This window comes from Balaenoptera ricei, chromosome 13, assembly GCF_028023285.1.
Source record: "Balaenoptera ricei isolate mBalRic1 chromosome 13, mBalRic1.hap2, whole genome shotgun sequence".
NCBI classification, from domain to species: domain Eukaryota; kingdom Metazoa; phylum Chordata; class Mammalia; order Artiodactyla; family Balaenopteridae; genus Balaenoptera; species Balaenoptera ricei.
The window spans coordinates 39,937,912-39,964,608 of NC_082651.1; the positions used below are offsets into that span (position 1 = coordinate 39,937,912).

The 26,697-nt window shown below is 56.9% G+C and overlaps 1 protein-coding gene across 3 annotated transcripts in view; it reads left to right on the forward strand.

Annotated features, from left to right (window-relative positions):
* The window catches only part of SFXN5 (sideroflexin 5), a 115,244-nt gene extending 88,840 nt beyond the window's left edge, over positions 1-26,404 (forward strand). The window contains exons 12-15 of one of the 3 annotated variants that reach the window (XM_059942963.1): positions 1,019-1,104; positions 6,925-7,042; positions 10,928-10,977; positions 11,356-11,949. In XM_059942963.1, coding sequence (XP_059798946.1) covers positions 1,019-1,104; positions 6,925-7,042; positions 10,928-10,977; positions 11,356-11,443 — 342 coding nt within the window. In that variant the 3' untranslated portion in view covers positions 11,444-11,949. Of the gene's footprint in view, positions 1-1,018; positions 1,105-6,924; positions 7,043-10,927; positions 10,978-11,355; positions 11,950-23,299 lie in introns of those variants that run through there. The other 2 variants (XM_059942961.1, XM_059942964.1) reach the window with 2 other exon arrangements.
* The last annotated feature ends 293 nt before the right edge of the window (positions 26,405-26,697 follow it).

Genomic DNA, 26,697 nt, shown 5'->3' on the forward strand with positions numbered 1-26,697 from the left:
ACTGGAGGGACCTCTCCCAGGCCTTCCTGAGGCTGGTCATGAAGAACCCAAGTTCCTGGGAGAAATGTTTAGCCCTGAGCCCATCATCAGAGGGGATTTGGCCTCAATTTCCTACATCCCCCTAACCTCCTATCCAACTCTATCCTCTTCCCGACTTGCTGTGATGGAGACCAACTGTGATAACTCCTCCTCGTGGTCCAAACAGCAGGGAACCCCAAGCTCTTCTGCAGCCCTGGGCTTCCCTTGTCCTGGCTCTATCAGCCCCTTGCCATTTGGGACTCCAGGGACCCGTGGGTTACAAGCATTCCTTGAGCCTTCTCTGAGGGCTGGGAGCCCGTGGGGTTAAAGGAACTCATCACAGTGACCATCAGGGTGCAGAACTGCCACTGAGCTGTGCCTTGACCAGCACCCCCCCTCCCCAGGAATCCTGAGGGAGCCCCCAGAGCAAGGCCCCAGGCAGACCCCATATGGGGACAGCAGCCACTCAGCAGAAGCATTTCCCACTTACAAAGCTGACCTCTTGTCATTAAGAAAGACTCTCATCCAGAGCCAGGAAATGGCAAGATCCTCCAAATCTTTGTCTTTAAGGGAAAAGAAAGTGAGTCCCAGAATCCCTCTTCTCCCTGGGCACCAGGAGCCTCACGCGGCGCAGCAGGCCACAGCTGTCTGTTCTGGCCCTTCCAGTGCCTGCTGTGTTTTTAGAGCATCTCAGGTCCTCCATGTGTTTCCTCTCAGCCGCTGTACCCCGCCACCCGGTTCACCTCCCTGGGCGCGGGCCCCTTGCTGGGTTGCCTCCACTCCCCCACATGTGGCAGGTGATGGGGATCTGCGGTGGGAAGATGGGGTGGCTTTTTTCTGTTGTTTGGAATATGGCTTCGTGAGCGATTCCATGAATTATTCCGTTCAGCCAGATGTGCTTAGCAGTGGTACATACACCTAGGGGCTCCGGGGCTGGGTTTGCTGCCCCGAGGCTGTCCCACCCCCGCCCTGCTCACCACAGCCTCTGCTTGCCCCTCAGGCCCTGCTGGAGACGGCGCTGACGCGAGTGGTCCTCCCCATGCCCATCCTGGTGCTACCCCCGATCGTCATGTCCATGCTGGAGAAGTGAGTTGGGGCCCAGGACAGAGGCCATCGTGGCGGAGAGGGTTGGGGAAGGGGGACCTGCTGGCCCAGGGCAAGGGTTCTGGTTTGTTCACACTCTCCCTGGCAGGGCTGCTGGAATCATCCTGTGAGAATTCATGGACTTTGGCTGCTCAGGACCCTGTGCTAAGTTCTAGGAGGGATGTCCTGATGGACAAGGCTGGCCCTGCCCTGGAGCTGGCGGTTCTAGAGTGTGTGTCTGTGTGTGTGTGTGTGTGTGCGTGCACGCGCTCTATTAGTGCACAGCACAGGACCAGTGGTGAAGAGAGAGTCTGAGGACTATGGTGGGAAGACTAGACTTGGGCCCAGCGCATCCCTTTCCGGCATCTGCCATGAGGCAAGTCACCACCTCACCGAGCCTCAGTTTATTCATTTAGACAGTAATTGTACTAACCTCCCTGCCGCCCTCAGAGGGATGTTCTGAGAACACATTTGTCCTGACCATAAAGAAATAAGGAGATACAATAATAAGAACAATGATGGAGTGATTCTATTAATTAATGAGTGTGAAATTGAATCATGAAGACGGGAATGCTGCTGGAAGGAGAGGCTGAGGAGAGGAGGGAGGAAGCAGGGCTGGTTTGGGCAGGCCCTGAGGGTTGGGGAAAGTCTAGGAGGATGGCAAGGAGCAGGGAAGGGTTCCAGGTGTGAGCAGCAAGATGAGCAAAGGCCTGGAGGTCTGGTGCAGGTAAAAGTGAAGAGATGATCGCTTCCTCCTTGCCGGGGGCCCAGCCTGGGAGGGGCACCTCAAGGCAGTGGATGGGCTTGGGGGCTGTGTAGGATAAGGACGGGGTTGGGGGCACTCCCTCTGGGGCTCTGGATCAGGGGCTTCTCCCCAGTTTGGGGACCTTCTTATTCCCACAAAACAAATGACAATAACAGCTAACACTTGACAGCTAAGCACTGGCTGCGTCCCAGTCTTCTCCCAGCCAGGTCCCCCCCAAATGCCGTCTCCTCAACGAGGCCCTCCCTAACCACCCCATCGAGATTACAGCCACCAGGACTTCTTCCCCCGCTACACTGCCTTATTTTTACTCACAGCACTTATCGATAGCTGAGATTCTTTATCTAGTTATATGCTATCTGTGTGCTTCATTAGAATGTCATCTCCATGGAGGCAGGTCAATTCCTTTTGTTTACTGCCCTGCACAGCATCTAGCGTAGTTCCTAGCACATAGTGATATGCTCAGTGTTTGTTGAACGAATGAATGATCTCATTTAACCTTCACAACGGTGCAAAGAGGTGAGCATGATGTCCCCATTTTACAGACGAGGAAAGGAAGGCAAAGAGAGGTTATATCATCTGCTTACAGTCACACACTAGGAAATGGCAGAGCCAGGCAGGGCCCAGGAATATGGCTGCAAAACTGGGCTCTTCCTACCACACTGGCTGCCTCTTGGATTTTTGGATCACAGCACATAATCAGCCTGTCTTTGGAATCCACCCCGCATGGAGACAGGAGAGGGACAGATTTGGGGAACTGGCCTCAGAAAGCCTGTGTTTTGATAAGGGCGGGACCCACACACAGGTCAGCTGCAGGTGGGACCCGGCAGTGCAGGAACAGGGTCAGGGTGACCTTGAGGGGAGGGCTGGTCCACAGGAAAGGGGCTGCAGCTGGCACTGAGAGTAAGATAGGATTTTGGTGGAAGGGAGGGCTTTCTGGGCAAGGTGTGGGCCTGTTGCGTGGACCTTGAAGAGCGCAACCCAACAGAAGCAAAGCACGCTCTCTCATTGGGCCTGCTGATAAGGGGCCCTGTGTCCAGCTGAGGGGATGATCCCTTCGTCCCCTGGAAGAGTGGGGGAGGTGCACAGTGGGCGTGGGTACCTGAGCAAGGGATGGCGTGTTGAACACTGAGACTTAAGAAAATTAATCTCCTCTGGAAGTTGCAAAAATAAACAGATCCTGGGAAGCGATTGCTTTGGTGCCCCTGAACCTTGTATACGCAGCTCTCTGGTGAACTGAGGCTGTCCCCAAATACCAGCGACTGCAAATGCACACAAGGACACCACTGGGCAAATGAGGAAGGGAGGGCTTCTGTCTTCAAGGCTACTGAATCTTGAACCTGGAATTTGCTGGGGAAAAATGTGGTCTGTGATGCCTTCTGGGTGCCATCTGAGCTGGGTTTGCAGAAAGTGGAGTGACGGTTAGTGTCCCATTGGTTGGGGGCTTAAACTTAGCTTTGGGAGGCTTGGGAGGTGGGGTGGGATTGTTTTAGTTCTGAACGTCCCAGCCTGGAATCAGCCTGGACTGCGGGTGCCCTGCATCTGGCTCAGCTCAGGGTCAAAGGAAGCCCCTCGGGTAGGTAGAAGAGGGTTAGCCATTGGTCTCCTGGAAGACTTGTATTTAGTTGGTCCTTCCCTGAAGCTTGTGGGAGGGTCTCTGAGGAGGAGAAAGAGTCCAGCCTGGGTTCCCCCAGGAATATCAAGACGAACAAGACTCAGTTTGCACCTCAAAGCCATAATTAACCTCATATACATGGTGTGGGGAGCTGCCAGGCTGTGAGGTGGGGGGGCAGGGCAGGTCCGGCACCGACTGAGACTCCTGGCAGGAGTTCCGGCGGGCTGGTCAGTTTCCCACCTGGAGAATGATGGCACTGCCCCCCTCACCACCTTGTCCACTAGAGCTTGGCACTTTGCACCATCCAGCGGGCCCCTGGCTCTTAGCTGGGCCCCCCCCCACCGCCGCCGCCGAGCACCCCACGGCCTTTCCATGCAGGGTGCTAATGGCAGGGCCTCTGCTGAGGAGGCTGATGGGGGAGGCAGCCCTACCCTCGACCCTCCGGAGCCCCGGTTGTGAGAGGGAGTCAGGAGAGCCAGGGAAAAAAGACAAAAGAACACTTACAAAGCAGCCTGCTTGCAAATTAATGGAGCGCAAAAGTAAAACTGCTCCAAGTGCTGAGGGAATGCACGGCAATGGGGAGACAAGCTGTTGTGTGGCAGCGAGGCTGGCTTGGCCCCGGCCTCAGTTTCTCCTCTCTGGGAGGACCCTGGGTTTCCTGCTAGGATAGGAGAGTTGGGGGACGTGTTCAGGTGTCCCTGTCTCTGAGATGAAAGGAAAAGGGTCTCCCGTCAGAAGCCGAGAATCCTCCACTCCGCCGCCCCGAGCAGGGCCTCTCTCTGAGGGGTGCACACCCCTCCCCTCACTCTCCACCGCACCTTCCCTCAGGCCCAGGGCTCCACTCCAGCTCCACTGTCCTGGGGAGGAAGCTGGTTTTGGACTCAGGGCCCGGAGAGCAGCCCCGCGCCCCCCAACTCAGAGGCAGCTGTGGGGGGTCTCTCCCCCAGCTCTGCATCCCTGGCCCTGGCCCGGGTCTGGACTTTTCTGCCCTCCCAGGCTGGGTCTCAGCTTGGTCAGGGTTCAGGCCACACCCTCCATGGTAGCGCCTGAGGCCGCTTCCCAGCCTCCCTCATTCCCGGGGATCCGGGTCTTTCCTCTCTCCCAGGCATTCGCACATCTCTCCATCTGCATATTTTAACTCCCCCAGCTGCCTTTCCAATTCCTCCCTGCCATTTCCCTCTCCTCCTCCCCTCCCCCTGTCCTGCTGTGTTCACTCTCCCGCCTGGGCTGGGACTTCAGAGGCTCCTGTTGGCTGCTGTCTGAGCCTTCCTCCTTCCTGAGTGGGGAGCACAGGCCTGGGACTTTCTGGATCCCTTTCACAGTGGAGACTTCAGCCAGCCACCCGGAGAGAGGAGCCAAGGTCGCAGCCCCACGTAGAAGGGGTCTGTCCGGTGTCCCCACCAAATGAGTCCATGTCCTGCCCCTCACCTGCCAGGGAGGGAACCTCCCTCCGCGATCCTCCCTCGGGGCTGTGCCTCCAGGGGCCACACACCCTCCTGTCCCCTCCCCCCTGCTCTGGCCACCCTCAGGGACTGAGGTCCCAGTCGCTGCCACGGGAGCAAGAGTACCCACCTTCTGGTCCTGCTGGAGAAGTTAATCTGAGTTGAAAACATCTCAGGACCCATCTCAGCCTTACTCCCAGCCCTCCATGACTCCCATGGAAGCCCAGGAGGCCTCAGGCTGAGTCCATGGGGAAGAGGGGGGTGAGGCTCACCCGGAAGAGAGGGAGAAGATGGGGGCACTGGACCAAGGCGGAGGGGATGCCAGAAGGGCTTGAGTTTGATTTGGGCACCTTTGTCCCCCTGTTCTTCATGCTGTGGAAATTCCCCTCCCCAATAGCTCAGTTCAGGCTTAATTCAACAACTGGACAGATCTTGGGGTCTGGGCCAGTGGGAAGGGCTGGAGGACGACCCAGCCACCAAGATCCTCCCTCCTTCCTGCTGGTAACAAGGGCGGTAACAACAGCAATACGAACACACCTCACTGAGCACTTACTGTGTCCAGGTCTTTTACTTGCATAGAACTTACAAGTAATTGGATTGTTATTGGTACCTTAGTAGGAACATCCTGGGCCAGAGTTTCCCAGAAGTGTGGTCTGGGGATCACCTGTTGTAGACTCATGGAAGGTTTCCAGGTGTAGTACCAGCTGAATCAGGATCTCATGGGGGAGTCTGCATTTTTTAACCACTGCCTAGATACTAAAGTTTGAGAACTGCTGCTCCCAGTTTTGCTGTCGCCTTAGAGCCAGCTGCTCTTGGGATTCATGTGCCAGGAGGTGAAGGTGGTGCGGGGTTTGCCTGCCCGACACTGAGGCGCTGCCCCCAGAAGAGCCTCTCCCCTGCCTGTGGCCACAGCAGCCCTGCCCCAGGAGGGCAGGGGCAAGAGCCCTGGTTATAGCTTCTTCCCACCAGGAGCCGGTCTCAGTCCGGTGGAGGCTGACGCTTACCGAGGGCAGCACGTGTACCCACCCAACATCCCTTGGCAAATAATCCGTCTTGCTGACACATCCCACCCCAGGCCTCCCCACGTAGAATGCCTGGTGGTCTTCCCCAGGGCCTGGTGGATTATACAGAACAAAATGTTCTGACGGACAGCACAGTGAAGGTGGACTCGCCAGCTGCTACGGCCTCCACTCTGTCTGGAGAGGCCGTTTTGTCATGGGGCTGGGGGACCCAGGGCCCTGGAGGGAGGCTTTCGTACCCCTCTCCTGCCCAAGAATCCCAGCTCGGATGCTCACCGCGGGGAGGGGTGCCAACTGTGAACTGGTGGTGCAGCGGGCAAAGGGTCCTTAAGGCAGGAGCCAGAGCAGCTCAGTGACAGCACTTTTAGGGAGTCAGAGGAGCCCAGACAGCAGCCCTGCCTGCCTCCCGCAGACTTGGTCTTGGCCTTGGGCAAGTCACTGTGGCTCTTGGATCGAAGGTGACCAGGTGGTCAGCAGGGTGTGTTCTGTTCCCGTACCCAGAAGAGGTCATCCTCTCCTGGCTGTGCGCGCGTGCGTATGCGTGCGTGTGCGTGCGTGTGCGTGAATGTGTGTGTGGTTTGTTCACTATTTCAATATGTGCTGCCTTCAAGGCCCATCTTCCTCTGCTGTGTCCCCGCGTGGGCCCCCCCACCCCCTGCACAGGAGCAGGGGCCGACAGCCTCCTCTATTGTCTACCCCACACGTGGCCTTCTCTGCGCAGGGCTGGATGCACAAGGGGGTGGGTGCCCCACAGGTGCTCATTTATGATTTACGGTTGAGAATTTAAGCGGCAACGTCCTTCAGGGCAGGGCCTGGGGAGAGGGCTGCCACTGGGGGACGGTCCCAAAGACAGAATTCCTCCACAGCTACTTAGCTACGGGCTGGGCCTGGCCCTCAGACCCAGTGGGACCCAGCGTGGTGGCTAATGGCCAGCTCACCCTGTCTCCGGGTCTCATGGGGCCCCCCCTTCTCTCTCCCCCACAGGACAGCTCTCCTGCAGGCGCGCCCCCGGCTGCTCCTCCCCGTGCAAAGCCTCGTGTGCCTGGCAGCCTTTGGCCTGGCCCTGCCGCTGGCCATCAGCCTCTTCCCCCAGATGTCAGAGGTCAGTGGAGGGAGGGGCTCAAGGGCAGGACAGGGAGGGTTGCCGTCTGGTCATTTATGAACCAATACCTACTCAGTGCTGACACCTTAGCACTGCGCTAGCTAGGTACTGGGGTTAGACCGTGAATGAGACGGGCCCAGGCTCTGACCTCTCAGGGTCAAGGGTCAAGCAGTGAACACAGCGATGAAATGGAATAGCAAGTGAAGGGTGAGCAGTGTTAAGATGGGAGGAGTTTGGCCGTGGGAGGAGACAGTAGGGGCCCAAACAGAGCTTAGAGAGAAGTGGCATTTCATGGGGGCCTGAAGGATGGGCTAGAGTTGGCCAGGTGTGTAAGAGGTGAGGGGACACATAGGCTGAGGTCACCTGGTGTGAAGGGAGGCGGCACACAGCTGAGGAAAGCCTGCCTCTTGGGCAGAGAGTGGGGAAGATGAGGTGGGCCAGGTACGGGGGCCTGACGTCGGGGGTGCCGGGAACTTGGAAGCCAGCGCAGTGGGTGAACGTTAACCAGAAGAGCTGTGCAGAGCAGGACCACAGATTCCTGGTTTTGAACGGTCCCCACGGCTGTATGGTGAGGCTGCGTTGGAGCTCTGGAGAAGGAGCCTTCAGGAGGTGGTGGCGGGAGTCCAGCGAGAGATGATGGCGGCTTGGACCAGGCTGCTGGCAGCGGGCATGGAGGGAAGTGGGTCCTTTAAGAGAGAGTTGTTAGGAGGCAGCTTCATGAGGATCTGATGAAGAACTGCGTGTGATGGGAGGACAGGGAGCCGGCAGGATGTGCGCCCGGCTTTCTGGTTTTGAACAACCCGGCAAGATGGAGATGAGGAGGGGCCGGCGTGCAGGAGGACAGCATGTGGAGCTGGATGGACACGTGGGGTTTGAGGAACCTGTGGAACTTGCGAACAGAGGTGCCCTGTGGAAGTTGGCTTTGGGTCTAGAAGCCAGGAGAGAGGCCTGGGCTCGAGGGACAGAAGTAGGAGCCCCCAGCATAAAACAGTGATGGTGGGTGGGATCAGCCAAGGAGCGTGTGGAGAAAATAGGCCCTGGGGAGGGGGGCTGCCCAAGGACAAGTGGCCAGGGAGGTAAGGACAGAGCCAAGTGAGACTGGAGTTGGGGGGCATCCACAGGGTCAGACCCTCCCGAGAGGTCAAGCTCCATGGGGTTGAAGAGCGTCCATTGGTGTCTCAGTTCGTGGAGGCAAACTCCATCCCGAGGGGTGGAGCCCAGCTGGGGGGTAAGGAAATGGGGTGGCAGGCTGACTGTTTGGTCTAGAGGCTTGGTACCGGGGGAAAAAAGAGAAGCAGACCCAGAGCTGGAATGAGATGTGGGATCAAGAGAGGCTTTCATTTATTTTCACTCTTTTAAAATGGGAGAGACTGGAGCTTGTGTAAATGCAAAGGGAAGGCACCAGGAGAGAAGAAGGACACTGGAGGAGGAGGACAGAGGGCAAAGTCCATGAAGTGAGGGAGTCAGAGCGCAGGCAAGGGGTCCAAAGGATTCGCCTGGGTGGGGGAGACCCCTCCCCACTTTAGCAGGGGGAGGCAAATGTTGGTTGGGGGGTGGAGTTCGGGGGTGGGGAGGTTAAGGAAGTTGATCTGATAGCTCTTGTGTTCTCATGACTGAGCAGAGAGGAAGGAGGCAGGTGGGAAGGGGGAGGTCAAAGGTCAGAGGACCATGGAGAAGGCTGGAGACCTTCAGAGGGGAGAACGGGAGAGATAGCGGACTAAGGAAGTCAGAGATCCTGGTGGGCAGTGCCGGGGGTCAGTGGAGGGGACAGCTGGGGGTGGACACAGGTCGGGGTGGGGGGATGGCCAGGGCCTGTCTACCCAGAGGTACGGGGCCTGCTCCAGTTTTGTCTGGTTGGGTGAGGCATTCGGGAGGCTGGTAGGAGTTCAGGAGGAGCAAAGGACCCCAGAATCTTAGTTGGGTGGGGGTGAAGAAGCATGAGCAAGCCGAGTGGGAAAAGCAAGGTTTGGTGCAGAGGCAGACCCAAGGAGGGCAAAGAATGACCATGGTAACTGTAGTTACGGAACTCAAGGGAAGATGGGGGCTGTGGCTGCAGATGGACGCTTCTGAATCTGTGACCGCAGGACTGACCCTGTGGGGCAGGAGGGGTGCAGGTTCCTCCAGGGAAGTTGGGGAAGGTGAAAATAAGGGTCCTGGGGTGTTACACTGGGACTGTGAGGACTGGAGACCCAGGGTCTTAGAGTAGGAGGTAGTGACCCGGCCCCCAGGCCCCGAAGAGGGTGAGGACTGGAGTCACTTGCCTCCACTGAGCCCCAGAGTTTCAGGAGGAAACTATAATGGGATGGGGCTCCTATCTTGGGGGCCAGGCCAGTGCACACAGGATGGGAAGCTCAGCAGTGTCCTCATACCCACAGGGCCCAGCCTTGCCATGGAGCAGGGATACCCCACCCCATCCTTCCCCTCAACCCAGAAGCTGAACAGCTGTATCCTGATGCTTGGGGACTCCAAATAGAGCTGGGGGCTCCAGGTTGCCTGGAAGCTCTGAAGACGAGAGGGAGGGCACTTCTTGGCGGTCCTGGCCTCCCCACCTGGAAGGCCTGGGCCCGTCACTCCCCAAAGCCACTGACGGCATCTCTTTATAACAGCTGGGCTGAGTCTGCAGTTCTGGGCAAGAGTCAGAGTGCCCCAGGTGCTTGCAAGCACCACTGTGTTCAGAAGCTTCAAGTAGCTCCCATAGCTCTACCTGTCTGCACAGGAGACGGAGCCAGGGCAGAGAAACCCCATGAGCCTGTCCCACTGGAAGGATTTTCAAGGTCATCCAGTTTACCACCCTCCTGGCTCTGCTGGGGCAAATGGAGACCCAGAGCAGCCAAGGGCCCGGCCCAAAGTCACAGAAGCCATGTGCTAATATGGAAGGACACCCCAGAGGCTCACTCCCAGACCAGAGCTCCCAGGAGATGTTGCATCTGCTTGTTCTGTAGGATTTTCTCTTCTCACTCTTTTCTCTTCGCCTACCCTGAGACAGTGGAGAGAGGAGGGAGCTGGGGCCTCCCTGTGGTGGGGAAGAGCCTAGGAGTGCTGTGGGTCTAAGGCGGGTGTTCCTTTGGGGCAAATAATGGAGAAATGGCCACAGTCCCCCCACTCGGGCCTCCAGCTGTGGCTGCAGAGAGGTGATCTAAGTGAGCAGCCCCGGCCTAAGTGAGTCAACGTCCAGGCTCCTCCCTTCCCCCATGTCTGCCACAAATAGGCATGGAAGTTAGTTCTTCTGGGTGTCTAACCAAAATCCTTCTCGTTGCAACCCAAGCCTCCTTCTCTAGGTTGGAAAGAATATAGTCACTTTGTAATAAGTCTGTTCTCTGGGAAAGGAGGGTAGGGACGTGATCGTCAGAGCCCCCTCCTCACCTGCATCAACCCCAACAGGATGCAGGCGGGCCTGTGCATAATGGGGTGTTTGGCTGAGAGGACCTCGTTCCCCCATTCTTCCTCCCAATTAATTCTCTCTAACGAGGCGCTGCTTCTGCCATGTGGGGATCATGTCTCACATCCCAGAAGCCAATGTGATTCGCCACAATAAGTCTGGACCTGCTTGGGCTGACCCAACCTTGCCAAGAGCCACCAAGGTTGTCAACAGGAGTAATCACTGGAACGCTAATTAATTAATGAGGTGACTTGGAGATGGAATTTAGGAACTGGTTCCTAGAATGGCTGGCCTGCAGTGATTGGTGTGGGGTTTCCAACCCACTAACCCCAGAGGTTGAAGAAAGAACTTCAATCCCCTCTTCAATCCCTGGGAGAGAGTTTTGGGGGTGTATTTTAAGATTTTTTTTTTTTTTTGATGTGAACCATTTTTTCAAGTCTTTATTGAATTTGTTACAATATTGCTTCTGTTTTATGTTTTGGTTTTTTTGGCCGTGAGGCATGTAGGATCTTAGCTCCCCGACCAGGGATCGAACCCACATCCCCTGCAATGGAAGGTGAAGTCTTTTTTTTTTTTTTTTTAGAGGGTGGGGGTGGGGAGGGGGAATGAGGAGGTTAGTTTGTTGGTTTTTTTAAATTAATTAATTAATTTATTTATTTATTTACTTTTGGCTGTGTTGGGTCTTTGTTTCTGTGTGAGGGCTTTCTCTAGCTGCGGCAAGCGGGGGCCACTCTTCATCGCGGTGCGCGGGCCTCTCACTATCATGGCCTCTCTTGTTGCGGAGCACAGGCTCCAGACGCGCAGGCTCAGTAGTTGTGGCTCACGGGCCCAGTTGCTCCGCGGCATGTGGGATCTTCCCAGACCAGGGCTCGAACCCGTGTCCCCTGCATTGGCAGGCGGATTCTCAACCACTGCACCACCAGGGAAGCCCAAGGCGAAGTCTTAACCACTGGCCCGCCAGGGAAGTCCCCCTGGGAGAGAGTTTTGTCCGCGCTTTTCAAATTAGTATTTCTGCCTATTAAAATGGTGCTAATTTTAAAACTAAAATTGCAAATAATTATAATAGCTACCATTTGCTAAACATCTACTAGGCCAGGTAGCATGCCGGGAACTCTGCATGCCTTGTATTAAATCTTCCTAATGCCCCTCAAGTCCAAGGTATTACTGTTTATCAAAGGGTGTTGCCTAGACAGTTAGATGTGTGTGTCTCAGGCTCTGGGGCCAGATTTTGGCTGGGGAACATGGAACCTTTGATGCATGGGGGGGACTGAAGTCCTGGAAGGGTTGAGGTCTCTGTAGGAGGAAGAAAAGCTGTTAAAAAAGGGCAGGAGCAGGCAGGGGAGAGCCCCGACGAGCAGTTTCATGGACACTGGGGACAAGGGCATTTCAAGGAGGAGGGGGCTCCCTGCAGGTGAGCTGCTGCCGAGGGGACGAGAAGGAGTTGACAAGACTTGGCAACCGGGGGGTGTGGCTGGACGAGGCAGTCGAGGAGGCAAAATGGCAGTCCGGTTTCTCTCTTTGTTCAGAGAAATGAACTCAGGGATGGGAAGCCATTGGAGAACAGCAAAGAAAATTTCACTCATTGGTGGTCTGTGAGATGGGGGGTTGGGGGCCTGGAGAAAAGGCGGTGATGGGGAAGCAATCACACAGCCCAGGGTAGAAAGGCATGGCCTCCAAGGGGTCCTGGGGTCCAGTAAGTACAAGGGCCTGGTTGACTGTGGCGGTAAAACGCGTATCCAGAACATGACAGTCCTGTGAGGTTCGTACCAGTATTATTCCACGTTTGCAAATGAGAAAACTGAGGCACATCAAGGTTAAGGACCTTGCCCAAGGTCCGAAGTTAGTAATGATGGGTTAGGCTCTGTACCCACAAAAGGATTCCATAACCCTCCTCAGCCCACCCCCATCTCGCTATAAAATGAGAAGGCCCAAGTCTGAACCCCAGATGGCTCCTTGCTAATTTATCGGTAGGAACATTTCAGTGCCCTCACCCAGCCCTCCTCCTTCATGGGGAATCCATGTTCAGGTTCACAGGGACCTTCTGAAGTAGGTGTTTGTGCCTTTGTTCTCTAACCCAGAGCTGAGGCAGGAGGCGGGGGTAGGGGGTCTATGGGCCAGCAGTTTGGGTAGGGAGCCTCCTTAGGAACTTGGGTGTGAGGACAGGGGAGCAAGGTCTGGCCTCCCTTCTGAGCCCCGGTCCTGTCGCCGGGAGTGTGGGGTCTGCCCCGGTGGACCCTGTGACCTTCAGATTAAGGCTGTAGGGCATTGGCCAAGGCCAGCTCAGCCAGGCATGGACGGACCCGTCTGCACCCAGATACTGGGGTGATTTCCCCTTTTTCTTGTAACTTGGAGGACCATGTCATAGCCCCCTGTTCTCAGGGAGCCTCTGTTCTGGGGGTGCAGACAGAAGCCAAATAACCAAGGAATGTCAGGTGATGGTACAGCTATGATGGGAAGGAGAGGGCTGTGTTGGAGCTTGCCCAGGGCTGTGCTGGGTCAGGCGGGTTGCAGAGGCCTCCCTGTGGCATGTGGGGCCTGATTTGTGGTGACCTTTCTGGCCCTGCCCTCTCTGGAGATTGGGGCTCTGGGCTCCAGGCCAATGTGGTCATCTCTGTCCTCCCCCAGACATACACATGCGTGCGCACGCGCGCACACACACACACACACACAAACACACATGCTGGTGTCTCAGCTTCCTCGAGGGAGATGTCCAAGGTCCAGTCTCTGGGCCCATGGGCTTGGCTGCCACAAGAGGCTGGACCTGGGGACGGTGAATGTCCCTCCAGTTCTGACAGCCGGTGTTCCCCACCTGGGAGCGCTTCCAATCCCATTTAATGAACCTCGTTAAGGTTCAAGAAGCAGTACCTTGGCCAAGTACCCTGCCCACGGCCCTGCCTGTTTCTCTCTCTCTTTGTGCCTCTCTCCCTCGATTCCTCTGGGCTCTCCCCCACCCCATTCCCCTCTCTTTCCCTCGCGATTCCCCCCGGGAGCTCTGGGAGGGGGGTAGGCTGGGGAACTGGGCTGCACATACAAGCCGGTGCCATTGTTCGACAATCTGTTTTTGTCTTCATCTTGTTGGCAGGCGGCAGGAGAGGAGCAAAAGGTTAATGAGACACTGTGCAGCGGGATTACCGACGGCGAGCGGCGGGCGGGCGAGCCAGCCATGGTGACAGGGAACTAATTAGGAGCAGTTTAACAGGAGGAAAAAGTGAAATCTCCTCTTCACCAACTGTCAATAATTAGCTGATTTGGTGAGGTTGAAATGTGCCCACAGGAAAAGTTGGGGCTTTTCTGTGGATGAGTGAGGCTGTGGGTACGGGGGCCCCTGGGGGCTCCGCCCTGTCCCTAGGTGGGGCTCAGGCCGGGGGCCGCCACACATGCCCCAGGTCTGCCCTCCTCCTGTCTGGCTGGCATCCCCCAACCTGAACTCTCTGTATGACCTTGGTTTTCACCCTAAAGACCTCAGTTTCCCCTGCCATAAGATAAGGTGTTGTACGTAAGCTTTCTCCTGGTTCTGCCCATGAGGATTCTGGAAGTGAAACCATGAGACCGGCCCCTGGTACTAGAGCAGGGAGAGCCGATGGCGGGCTGTGTGACCTTAAGTCAGCTGCTGACCCTTGGATGCCTCTCCGGCAGCGTGGCTGTGCCACCCTCTCGGGCCAGGTGTGGCTTATGAATGGTGCTGAATGGCGAGTGGGCAGAGCCTTCCTTGGAACATGCCTTCTAGCCCCTGGACCCTCATTCAGCTCCTCTGTCCTCCCAGCAGCAATAGGGGCTGAGGTGGGGGCACAGGCAAGATGGGGCCGGGCTGCTGCCGTAGGGCTGGGGGCTCCTCGAGTGTGTGTGTCTCTCCCCCCGGCACCAGTTTTGCGGGGTCCACGTGAGGCCAAGGAGTCAGGTTCACTGGCAGCGAGCGTTGTTGCCCTGCAGTTGTCTATTGTCGGCTGTTGGTTTGCTGGCCTCTGCCCTTTGGCCTTCCCTGACACCTCAGCAGAGGACCCCCTCCCCACCCTCCCTCTGCCCCTCCAGCTTCTGTCAGACACCTTGACTGGAAGAAAAGGCAGCATCTGAGCCCCCCAGGGCTTGCTGCTCAGAACCTCCCCTGTCAGCCCTGCTAACCCCCCAAGCCCCTCCCTCTCAGCCCAGCCCCTCCTCACCTCAGCCCTGGAGGGTGCAGAGAACCAGAAACCTAAGCCCTCCTTATGTCCTCACACTAGTCACCCTGGCCCCAGCAGTTGGCTCTTAGAGGTCACACGCATGCTGTAGATGAGGTATCTGAAGGTCCAGCTCAGCCATGCCCCTGCTCACCCCCCTACCTCTTCCAGCTCCCCCTTCCAGCTTCCATAGTTACGAAACAAAGAGGCACATCGTCCCTGTATGTGGAAAGAATGTGGGTACTCCCAGTGGGTACCAGAACCTCCACCATCTCTCTCCCCATCACCAGCCCTGAAGAAAATGGTAGTTTTGATGAACCAGCTTGGCCAGGAGTTGTGACCTAGCAGAAGCAAATGTCTCCCCCAGCTTGCCTCCATTTCTCTGAGAAAGCATTTGAACTCCCAACCAAGAACAGGGAAGAGTTGGGAATGAGCTCAGGTCCACATTCAAGCTGTTCTAGAAGAGGTCCCTCCTCCAGGAAGTCCTCCCTGATGAGCCCCCCTAGGATCTGTCTCTCCCCACACATGTAGACTCTGGTCGCATGTGTTTTCTGCGTCCCATCTCCCTCCCCAGGACAACAGTTCTTTCTCCATCCCTTGACTCGTAGGGTGTCCCTAAGGCTGAGAACTGGCACCATTTATCAACACCTAATACAGAGCATGGCTCACCTGGGCTCACCTTGACTTCATTGCTTCCTGCTTCTCCCACTCTTCCAGGGCTGATATGAGACCAGAAGCAATGTCTAGGGGGTAGTGTGTCCCTCTTGAGTCCACAGAGATTCACCATCTCCCAGAGCACGTGGCTCCTCCCCTCCAATCTCAAATCCTTCTCCTACTTTGCTTGGAGATGCTTGTTTGGGGCTTTTCTCCTTTACTGCTTTAATCAGTCCCTATTGAACTCTGAAGCGGGCTATTTTTGCCATCAGAAATCTGCCGCCTCCCTGCCCGCTGCTTTCTTGGAGTTTGCCCACAGGACCCCCCAGGAGGGACGGATGGGAATGGCAAAGCCGCTTGGAGCCCAGGAACGCCAACGCCACCTGTCACGTTGCCTGTTCCACACACCCCCACCCCAAACCTGCGCGTGCATGCAGGCCCACACACGAGCACGTGCACGAACATGCGCACACATGCCCCGGTGACAGGCCTCAGCAGGGCCACCTCTCAGCCCATCCCTCCCCAGTTCTTTCTAGGACCTTCTAAAACACCTAGCTGAATAGAGGACAGGGAGGGAGGAGGCTTGGTTGTGCAAAGCTTCTGCTGAGAGGATTAAATGCATCAGTATGTGTGAAGTATTTAGAACATGCCTGGCCCACAGCAAGCGCTGGGCCCTGTGAGCCGTGAGGAGACACAGGCGAGCAAGACCCGGCCTGCCGGTGGGATAGCCACGGGGTCCTGCCTTCCTTTAGCAGGTTTTCTAAGCCTCCAAAGGGCCTTCTCATCCATTTCTTGGTATTATCCACATCCCAGCCCCAGGAGTAGAAAAATCTTTCCACCTCACACGTGGGGAAACTGAGACCTTGAGAAGATGGAGGACAGAGAATGATTCTGAGTTTGGTCCACCAGAGGGCACCCAGGAACAGTGCAAAGCTCCAAAATGGGGGGAGGGGGTGGTCCGAGCATTCCGTGGGTGCACATCGCACAGGGGGGATGGAAAAGTATAAGATAAGGGTTCCTGAACTTGGGGGGTGCCGTTCAGTTTGATTCAACTTTTACCAAGGGCCGACTATGCACATGGCACAGGGTGAGTGGCTCACGCTGGGGTGCGGTGGGGGGGCCCCTGTATTCACAGCTGGCCTGCAGCTGCAGGGGTGTAATCGGCTGGGGGCACCGGAGGCAGCAGCAATGGATTTGGTCTGCGAAGATCAGGGGAAGCTTCCTGGAGGATTAGGCCTCAAAGCCTACACGTACAACGTACTGGGCATGAGACCAGCCAGTGGGTGAGGAAGCTGGAGGAGGTCGCAGAAGACCCTGAGTGTCCAGCCAAGGAGTCTGACATTCACTGCGAAGGCAGTGGGAGCCCAGAGCCAGCACCAGAGGCCTGCCCCACGGATCTAGGCTCAGGCCTCAGCTGCTCCCCAGTTCCTGCCTAACACTCCTGTCCTCCAAGGACACGCAGGATAACACTCAGGCCTGGACGTGTGTATCTGAGCAGGACCTGAGGCCCGCCTAGCCCTGGTGACAGAGGGTGGTATGTGGCCGCCCAGTAGGCAAGTTGGTTCCGGACCTGGCAGAGGCCTCAGGCACACAGGGTCAGCCAGGTGCCGGCCTGGGCTTTGGACCTGTGTCAATGTTGCCACCACCTGCGGACCCTCAGAGGCCCAGACCCCTGGCCAGGAGCAGGAGGCCGCTTTGAGCCATGTCACAGGGTCACGCTGAACACCCCACCCCCCAGCCCAATGCCTTTGAAAAGGAGGCAGAAAAGCCACCAGAAGAAAGGCAAGTAGGAGGAACTTCTTTGTAGTAGGTAAAAGCCCCTGAAAATGGGGCACAGGCCGGGGATCCAGTTTCCTGTTTATGTCTCGGCACCTTAGCTCCAGGTTCAAATATGTAAACTATCTGCTGGCTGCTGGCTGCAGGTGTGTGTGTGCTCTGAGGCTGCAGAGGCAGAGGTGATCCCAAATGCATTCCTGACTCTGGCCCCCCACCCAAGATGAGCCAGGAGACAGAGGCAAATAGCTCAGGGTTAACCCTTCCAGCGCCACAAAGGAAGCCCTTCAGGCTGTTCTAGGGGGCTCTGGGGCCAGCTGGGCCTGGGGGTGCTCCAGAGAGGCTCGTGCTTTGTGTTTGCTGCCTCTGACCTTAGATGCAACCGGAAATCTGGGGCTATCTGCGACAAGGGGCAGCAGGGTCTGAGCTGGGTCTGGAGGCTGGGGTTTGGGGCTCTGATAGGGTTAGGGTTAGGGTTAGGGTCTGAGAGGGGAGGGCATCCGGGTGAAGCTGTCTCGGAGGCAGGGTGCAGGTTCTGCCTGGGAGTTAGAGAGTGCTAGCAGGTCAGTACTGCTCATGTCATGGCAAAGCGAGCTGTTTCCAACAAGCCCACGTCTTCTTGGCACCCCCAGTTCTGGGGCTGGGGGGTGCCATCAACCAGTGCTGATTGATCACTTCAGCCAGGGCTCTGGCTCCCCATCCCAGACCCCGCCTTCCCTTGAGGTCCCCTGATGACTGGCCATCAGGCACCTGGGGAGGAGTTCACCAGATGAATGGAGGGACCCACAGGTTCCTGCTGGCCCCGCACTGGCTGCCGGGACTGGGTCACCCCTTCTCCCTGTGGCCACTCCTTGCCCAGCCTTCCTTCTCCTTGTCACCTTCTCCCCAGAGGAGGCCCCTCAGAGCTCATCTGTGGTCAAGCCCCTGCCCTTGGCCTACTACCCTGGGGCTCTAGTCTTTTCTGGGCTGATGATAGTGACCCCTCCTTGCTGCATCCACTCCTCTCACTGGGCCTTGGGATCTCCCTCCGTCCACAACCCACCTCTGAGCCACTGTGGCCACCACACCATTTGTTCTGCTGCTGACACAGCACATGGAGCCGGCTTCTGCTTCTTCCCTTACCCCAAATAGCCGGGGGACCCCAAGGGAACACACACCCTGTCCCTACCTCTGGGACCCTGAAGCTTGTTAGTTGCCCTCACTCAGTACTTGAATCTCATTCATTTACCAGCACAGCCCTGGATGTGATTTCTGTGGCGGGGACTCAGGCCCCCCACACCTCAGAGAGGTGATCTTCAAGGGGTAGGCAGCATGGGGGTCCCTGCCCCAGCTTCCTCCGCTGAGCCCAGCGGTGAGGACCCTCAGTGGTCCCGACATCCATGAGCCCTCGAGACGGTGAGCCATTGGCTCAACCCCCAGCTATGGTCAGAGAACTAGAGAGGTCTTAACGAATGACCAGTTGAATTGGCCCAGGATGGCAGTGAGAGGCTGAGTGAGGGTTAGGAAATCTGGACTCTAGGGGGTCACCAAATCCCACCAAAATCCCTCTGCCAAGACCAAAGCCTCTCAGCCCTCACCGAGGCCACTTGGAAACTCTGTTTGCCTGGCGTTGCCGTGCTGCCTGTTGTCTGTGGTGCCCTCCATCACTGCCACCGCCCCTTGGGCTGGTCCCCCAAGGCCGCCATCATGGGCTTGTTCCCTATACCCGCCCCTCAAATGTGCCTGTTCCCCAGGCCTGGCGCCCTCCCCTGCCATCTGCTCTTCTGGGCAACTCCTCCGCTCCGGGGCTCTGGCTGCGCTCACATAGCCAGGGCTCACGCTTCTGCCCAGGCCCCTGCCCAGAGCTCCGCCCCCGAGACCTGTCTGCCTCACCGGCTTCTCAACCTGGGGGACCCAGGCCTGCCACCCTCCCACCCTGACCCCCTCCCCCCATATTCCCCTGCCTCTGAGAACGGCGTCACCAGCCACCCAGGCTCCTGAGCTAGAATTAGGAATCATCCAACGCACAGTCATCCTCGACACCTCCCTCTCACCCCCACGTGGAATTGGTCATCAACTCCTATGGATTTCGTCTCAGAAAGGATCCCCACACCCTCCTGTCAGCCCCCACTGGCAGCATCACAGGGCAGGACCTACCACCTCTCTCTGATTCCCTCAGCTGCCCCCTCACTCACCTCTCCAGTCCATCCTCCGTGCTCACCACCACCAGCGAGACAGGGATCTTGGACCACCCCTGCTCAGAATCCTTCCGTGACTCCCCATTGCCCTCGGGTAAAATGCTGACACCTTCCCGTGGCCTACAGGGACCTGCCTGCCCCAGCCCCACCTCCATTTCCTGCCACATTCCCAACCTGCCCAGCATTGCCCACACCCGACATGCCATGCTGGCCAGCTTATGCTTTTCTCTTCCCCAGCAAGCTTTTCCTGCCCTCTCTTATCAAAACCTTCTGTTTCTTCCTGGCCTCCCTCCTCTGAGAAGTCTTCCTTCCTTGTTCTTTCATCAATGCACGGTAACCCCCACCCCCTCCCAGTTTCCATGGCACTTGGTTTGTCTCTCTGGGATCCATCTGCTTGCCTTTCTGACTCCTTCCCTAGACTTGAAGCTTCTCAAGGGCACGGGCTGCTCTGGTCCATCTCTGTGTGTCCAGCCCTGGTGTATGGAGTTGGCAGCTATGAACATCTGCTGACTTGCGGGCCGATGGAATTGAAATGAGAGGAAAAGACTTAGATGCCAGCTCTGTCCCTAAACGCCTGCTCCTGCGTTGAGGGCCTCGTCCACTGCCCTCCCCCGCAGCCTTCCCATTGCCTGTGTCTCCCCCACTGCTTCCCTCCTACCTGCTGCCCTCAGCACGGTGGCGAGCCTGGGTCTGCAACAGCCCCGCTGGGAGGGTGAGGCCTCGGTCTCCACCAGGGCCAGTGCCCTCCAGGGAACGGGCCGAGTAGGCCGTGGCCCTGGCCCGTGGTCCTCCACTGTGGTGGTGAGCAGCCTCTCCGATTTTAATGCGGGCCTCAGTGCTTCAGTGAAAGCCGGCAAGGGAAGTTGCTAATAATGGCACTAAAATAAAATATGCTACATCTGTTATGGGTAGCAGAACAAAATTAGCTGCTCACACCTCTGACATCCAAGATGTCTTAACTTAAAATACTCCTTGGCTTACTTTACATCATTTACTGATTATATTTAAAAGAAATACAATTTTGCAATTACTGTTCTTTCCAGCGTGATATCTATGCATCATTTTCCTTTTATGTTTATATATTTCTCCTTCATTAGTGCAGTCTGAAGGGTGATTAGGATTCTTCAAACATTTTACAGAGGTTAAACGTTGATTAAGATTTAATTATTACTGTAAATAGCTTGGAATGACATATGGTGCAAAAGCCTGACATATGTGCATTTGAATAAATGAAGTGCTATTTCCCAGGATGCCTCAGTAGCTGTTTAACAGCTTTCCCGAAGGGTTATGTTACACCTCATGGTAAGATTGCTGGGATGTTATATTTTGTTGGTTTTTGCAGCTGAAAGCTAAGAACAGTTTTCCAGTTTTTTAAAAACATTGAATATTTTAAATACCTAAATTGTTTTGCACAAATTTTTGCTAATTTGTCTAACTAGGTTAAACATTTTCAAAAGCATTTAGATTTTTAAGCGTGGGCGCTGTGCATTGTGTCAGTGGCAGCATGGGGACGAGGAGAGCTGGTGGGGTGGAGGGGACTCGGAGGCCGGCAGGGGTATGGAGGGAGGAGGTGGTCTGAGGAGAGGGGGTGGGAAAGAGGCCTGGTCCCTGAGCCTAGCTCTTGTCTCTTTGGCCCTCTCAAGTGGCCTGGGTATTGGGGTACCAGGGACTACAGGAAGAGGGTCCCCCTTCTCCAGGAACTTCACCGGGCCCACCAGCTGTTGTCCACACTGAATCCCCTCTTGTCTGGTCTCGGACATGACTGAGTTCTCTAAAAGCCCGTGCAGTCTACGGCACCTCCTGCCTACTGCCCAGGGTTGCCACGTCTTGATGTATAGCAGGTACCTGGGATGTATAGCAGGTACCTGGGACCAAGCTCAGCGAGCTGAGTTTCAAAGGCCCGGTGCTCCCTTGACTCAGTCCAGGGCAGGTGTCAGGCTGGGGCCCCCCACAGAGGTAGCACCTCCCTCCCGGCTCCCTCAGGTTTGGGGGCTCAGGTGTCCCCACCAGATCAGTCCCTGGAGCTGCAGATCAACATCTGGGCGGCTGTGGAGCCTCCAGGGGGACCCCAACCTCCCAGTACCCTCTGCCTCTCTTCCTTCCGCTCATTGATTCAACACTTATGAACACCTACTGTCTCCCGGCACTGGGCCCTGAGGATGCAGGATGAACAAGATCACACACTCGCTGCCTCATGGAGCTTGTGATCTAACGCGGAGAAGGGGGAGATGAGTGATCGGGCAGCCTTGAACCACATGCTACAACGGCTATACAAAGTGCAGGGGAGACTGGGGCTGGAGAGGTGGCCGTACCCAGCCTGGATGAGGGAAGATGTCTAAAGCTGAGGGAATCGGGGTGGGGGAGGAGAGGACGTGGCAGAGGGGCAGCTCAGGCGAAGACTCGGGGTGGGGATAACCCAGTGTGTCTGAGGCACCGTGATAAGTGGGTGTGCCGTGTCTCCAGTCCAAGGGACCGGGTGGTGAGGGGGAGGCAGGGGCTGGATCTTGAGGGATCCAGGGATCCCACTGGGTCTGGGAGGGCAGTGGGGCCAACGAGCCATTTCATAACAAAGAGAGGCATGGCCAGACTTGCAGCTGAGAGGCTCCCGCTGGCTGTGGTGGGGGAGGGACTGGAGTGGGTGAGACCTGAGGGGAGGGAAGGAGAGTGGAGGTCAGGAGGCCCCAGGGTCTCCGGCCAGAGCACCATTGGGTGGCGGTGTGGTTAGCAGGGGTGGGGCAGGAGGAGATGAGGAATTCCGTTCTGCTCTGGATGGGTTGAGTTTAAGTACCTGTGGGGCTATGTGCAGGCAAGAGGAACCCTGAGACCCTGAGAAGTGTCCAGTGGGTGCCACACAAAGGGAGCTGGCAGTAACCTTGGAGAGGAGGATTGTTGTGGAGCGTGGTAGGAACAGAGGCCAGATTTGCTGCGGGTTGGAGAGTCAGTGGGAGGTGAGGAGGTGGTGCTGGCCAGTGTGGACGACGCCTTGGAGAAATGTGGCCGCTGGAGGGGAGAGAGACCCAGTGGTAGCTGGAGCATGACATGGGGTTAAGGGGAGGTTCTGTGGGGTGGGAGGTTCTCTGCTGATGAACAGGAGTCAGTGGGCTGAAAAGGTGGGAAGGAGGGAGGGCAGTCCAGCAGTGGTCTCCAGAGTGGGGTCTTCGGGGGGAGGGATAGCTGCAGCGGGGCAGCTGGAGGGCAGGTCCAGAGCAGAGTGTGGACACAGGTAGGTCGTGGGTTTCACGAGAAGCTGAGGGGTGTCTTCTGATGCCTTCTGGTTTCCCTCCGAAGTAGGAAGGTGAGTGGGGAGCTGAGGGTGGCGTGGCTGAGGAGAGCAGAGGAGGGTTCAGGTGGCCTCTGCAGAGAACGGGAGAGGGAGCTGACCGGCCATGTGGCCCAGGGGTGGGGATTGTCTGGCCACTGTGAGGGTCCAGCCAAAGTCAGGGGCAGTGAGTGTTGAGTGATCTCCGCTAGGTGGTCAGGTTTAAGTGGAGAGAAGGTAGATGCATAATTGGGTTCCTCCAAAGCAGGGCTTCTGCCAGTCTAGGCCAGAAGGGCCTTGCAGCTCGGAGAGGCTGAAGTGGTTGGCCCTTCGCGTCCGGGTTGGAGGGAGAGGATGTGAAGTCTGAGCCGTAGGGAGTCTGAGGCTGGGGTCTTGGTGGTCCGAAAACGGATAGGGAGAGTGAGTGGGGTGCTGGAAGGACAGGGGATGGTGGGGTCCAAGAGGGCAGGGTTTGGATTTAAGGAGTCTGGATGGAGCAGCCCTGGGGGTGACCAGGCCCAGGGTGTGTCCTGGGAGTGGTTTATGCAGCATCGGGGACAAGGTCCTTGGAGATGAGGGAGACAGAGAACTCAGAGGGTAGGACGTTCCCCCACATGGACGTGCTGGCAGAGGAAGAGGCATGACCTGGGCTGGAAGGGGTATCGTGAGCCCCTGGGCCGAAGAGCAGTAAAGAAGGAAGACGTAACATTAGGCAGCACACGTGGGCCCTGGCTGGGTGCCGGGGGCAGAGGGGAGAAGTGTGGGCACCAGGTGGTCCTAACTGCTACTCCCAGCTCCCCACTCACCCCTTCCCTCCCATCCCCCTCACCTTTCCTCTCTCTGTTCTCACTTTCTTCTCAGATCGAAACGACCCAGTTAGAGCCTGAGATTGCCCGGGCCACGAGCAGCCGGACAGTGGTGTACAACAAGGGGCTGTGAGCGGTGGCCGGCCGGCCTGGGGAACGGAGCGTTGTCCAGGCCGGGAGTTGGGGGCAGGGAAGGAGTCCCATGGGCTGCACCTGCAGGGAGAGGCCAGCTGACCCCCCAGTCCTGGGCTACCTGCGGGAGCCCTCCCCCCACAGTGGTAGGGAGACTAATCTATTCACACTTTAACATAAGGGAGAGGAATTCTGACACATTTACTATGAAAAATAATCAAGTGCATTTCTGGGCCTTACGTGGGGTTGTCAAAACTCTACTTAGCACAATTATGTGTGAAGCTGAAAAATTGTAGAGTGCCCACGGGGTAGGATTAGGATCCTTTTATACTTTGGTTTCTTTTTTCTTTTTCTTTTTTATCAGAATGAAGCCTTGGTTGCAGCTGCCCGGATGCAACAGGTGGTGGGAGGAATGGGCCTGGTGGCCTTGGTGGCCTGGCTGGTAGATTTAAGATACTACTGTGGCCAGGCCCGATAGCTCCCTGGGCTGGGCTGGGCTGCGCTGGGCTGGACTAGGGAGGGGAGGGGAGGAAGTCTACACTTCACAGGATGAACCAGCTGTGACTGAGTTCCTCAGGAGGTGGCCCAGGAAGTCAAGGGGCACTGGAGGCCTCTAGAAGATTCCTTGGCCAGCTGGCTCTGAGTGTGGCCAGCCTTCATGCCACACCTGCAGAACCAGTTCCTCTGCATGAAACCCAGTGACACACTGAGGCTGGTGTCACCCTCCACGGAGCCCTGATCCATGTGAGACCCCGAGATGACCCCAGCTCCAGGCAGGAAGTCCTGAGAAAGAACGAAGCTTGGCGGGAACCGTGGCCTGCACTCTGCCCTCTGCGGGAAGAGCTTCCTTCCAGGCACAGGCTGGAAGCTGGGCGTTGGGACTGAGGGTAGGGCTGGAGGCAGGCTGACTGCTGTCCTTTCCAGCCACTGGGCCACCTGCCCCAGCCCACCATTTCCTGAGCAGGAGGGTCTCGTGCCTGAGAGTGCAAAGCCCAGATCTCTAGGCATCTACCTGAGAGCATCAACCCAGGAACAGCAGGCCCCAGCTCTGGCACTAATGGGCTGTGTGACCTTGGACGTGTCCACTACCTTCGCTGGGTTTCCACTCCCTGTCTGAAACCAGAGGACTGGATTGAGGGGTTCCCACCTGCTCTTCCAACTAGACTTTGTCTTTGCCTGTCCTGCTCAGGTGCTGGGTATCCCAGGCCTATCCCCAGCGTGGACACTGGACTGGGAATGGGGCAGGCTCCCTTGGAAATGGCCAGCTGTTGGCCTCAGAACCTGCACCTTGCCCTTCTGTATGTGAACACACATTCCTGGAGCACTTGACCTTTGCCAAACACTTTACAGGTCTGAGGGAAGAGGCAGCGTGCATGCCTGGGCCTGAGTGCGGGCCCACATGCTCATGCCGCTGCCTCTCACCCTGCATGGGCCTCCGAGGCCCCTTGCTGCTGACTCTCATTTGCAGGCGAGGAAAGGGGAGAGTGCTACAGGAGCTTTGCAGAGGAAGCAGGGCCTGAGGTGGGGGTGAACAAGATAAGCCCCCTGACCCCCATCTGAAAGGCCCAAACAAAGAGGAAGCCTGGGCCTCCATGCATCCCTCAGCTGACCCCGACTTGAATGGAGCCCTTGATATGCAGCCAAAGGGCCTCTGCTTCCCTGGCGACTTCATCTGGGGAGAGACCTGGCCGGAGATGAACACATGCACTTGCAGGAAAAGGCTATTGCAGGACGGCAAGGGCGTGGCCATGGGTGGCTCTTGCCATCTTTAGGGCAGGGTAGTTGTGAGGTGCATTGATACCACGCACTCCTCAGAAGCCCCTGCTGCCCTCACCGCCCAGGCAGGCCCTGGTGCCCCCCCCGCTAGCTCTGCAGGATGCTGCCCTGAGGGCTCCCCACTCTCCTGAGGAGCAGCCCACCCACTGCCCATGAGGAGCAGAGGGGGTACCACAGTGTTGGAGGGGCAGGTCGTTTTTAGCTAATCCTGGCATAATGTGAATGAGCCAATGACTGGGGGCTGGGCATGTCTGGGTCCTCTTTGGAAAAGCTCACTTCAAGCTCACCTTGCCCCACCTCTCATAGGGTCTTGTTCTTTTGCACTTCACCTTGGGACCAAAACTGACCACCCCAGCTCTACTCCCACCCCGTCCGGGGTCCTGGCAGAGATGGGGTCTTTCCAACTCTGCCTCTGTGCTGGTTGCCCCTGCCCAGCCCCACCCCTGCCCGAGTCTTGGGAGCCCTGTGGCCTCGGCATCTCATAACCTACTTACTTTGTCTCCTGGATGCTTTCGGTCATGCTCTGAATGCAATTTCACGTGAGCTAAGGGGGTTTCTCCTGGGAGTGGGAGGGGTGGGTGGCAAAGGATCCTTGTAGCTCAGGGTAATTGTGACGGAGGTTCAGGCGACCATGCTGTTAAGTCCTGGTCTGGCTGCAAAAAATACCGTGAGGGGAAACTTTTGGCCAACATCCGTCCTCTACTCTGCTGAGGACAGAGGAAGGGAGGCCTCGTGGGCAGATTGGTTCATAACTAGGGGTGGTGGGAAGGCTGAGCCGGGATCCACTGAGGGCTGGGCCTGGCCCAGCTGTGCCAGAAGAAAGGGCACACCTGCAACTGGCTCTCTCTCTAGCCCTGGTGTACCCTCCTCTGGTCACTTCAAACGTTCCCTCAGGCTTGGGGATGCCCTTCTCCTATTCCAGAGAGCAATCTGAGAGCACAGGAACTAAAAGCCCAAGATGTCAAGATAACCAACAGACCCCTTTTCCAATTCCTGACTGTGAGCCAGCTGGTCTCCTGTCCTGGGCCTCTAGCCTGGGAGCAGGGTGACGTCCTGAGAGGACAAGGGCAGTGGACGGAAGCAAGGTGGTTTTCTAGCCCTGGGCCAGTGTGAGTGAGTCACCAGCACACATGCCTTGGCCACTCCCAGGGGACTTCGCAGTGTCTTTTTAACTTTCTCAGAAAATTTCTCAATCTCTTGTGATTTATGTAATACTAATGAGCTGTGGGCAATAAATGATGGATTTAAAGCATCAGGGCTTGGCTTTGTGAATTGTGGGTGGGGGAGGTAGGGGTGGGGAAACAGTGGGAACAAGCCAAGAGCTGACTGAGGATGTCGTGAGAAGGCCCCTGAGGAAGGTGCAGACCCAGGCTCCAGGAGGGCTCAGGCCTGCTAGGAGGCCCAAAGGGAAAGAGAGACAAAAGGACGGAGGGGCATGTGACGGCAGGAGGCGGGACAAAGCGGGTGAGCTGAAACGCTGCAGAAAGACCCTTTACAGAGTGGTGACTGAGTGGAGGGCTCACTAAGGGCCCCGCTGCAAGGAAG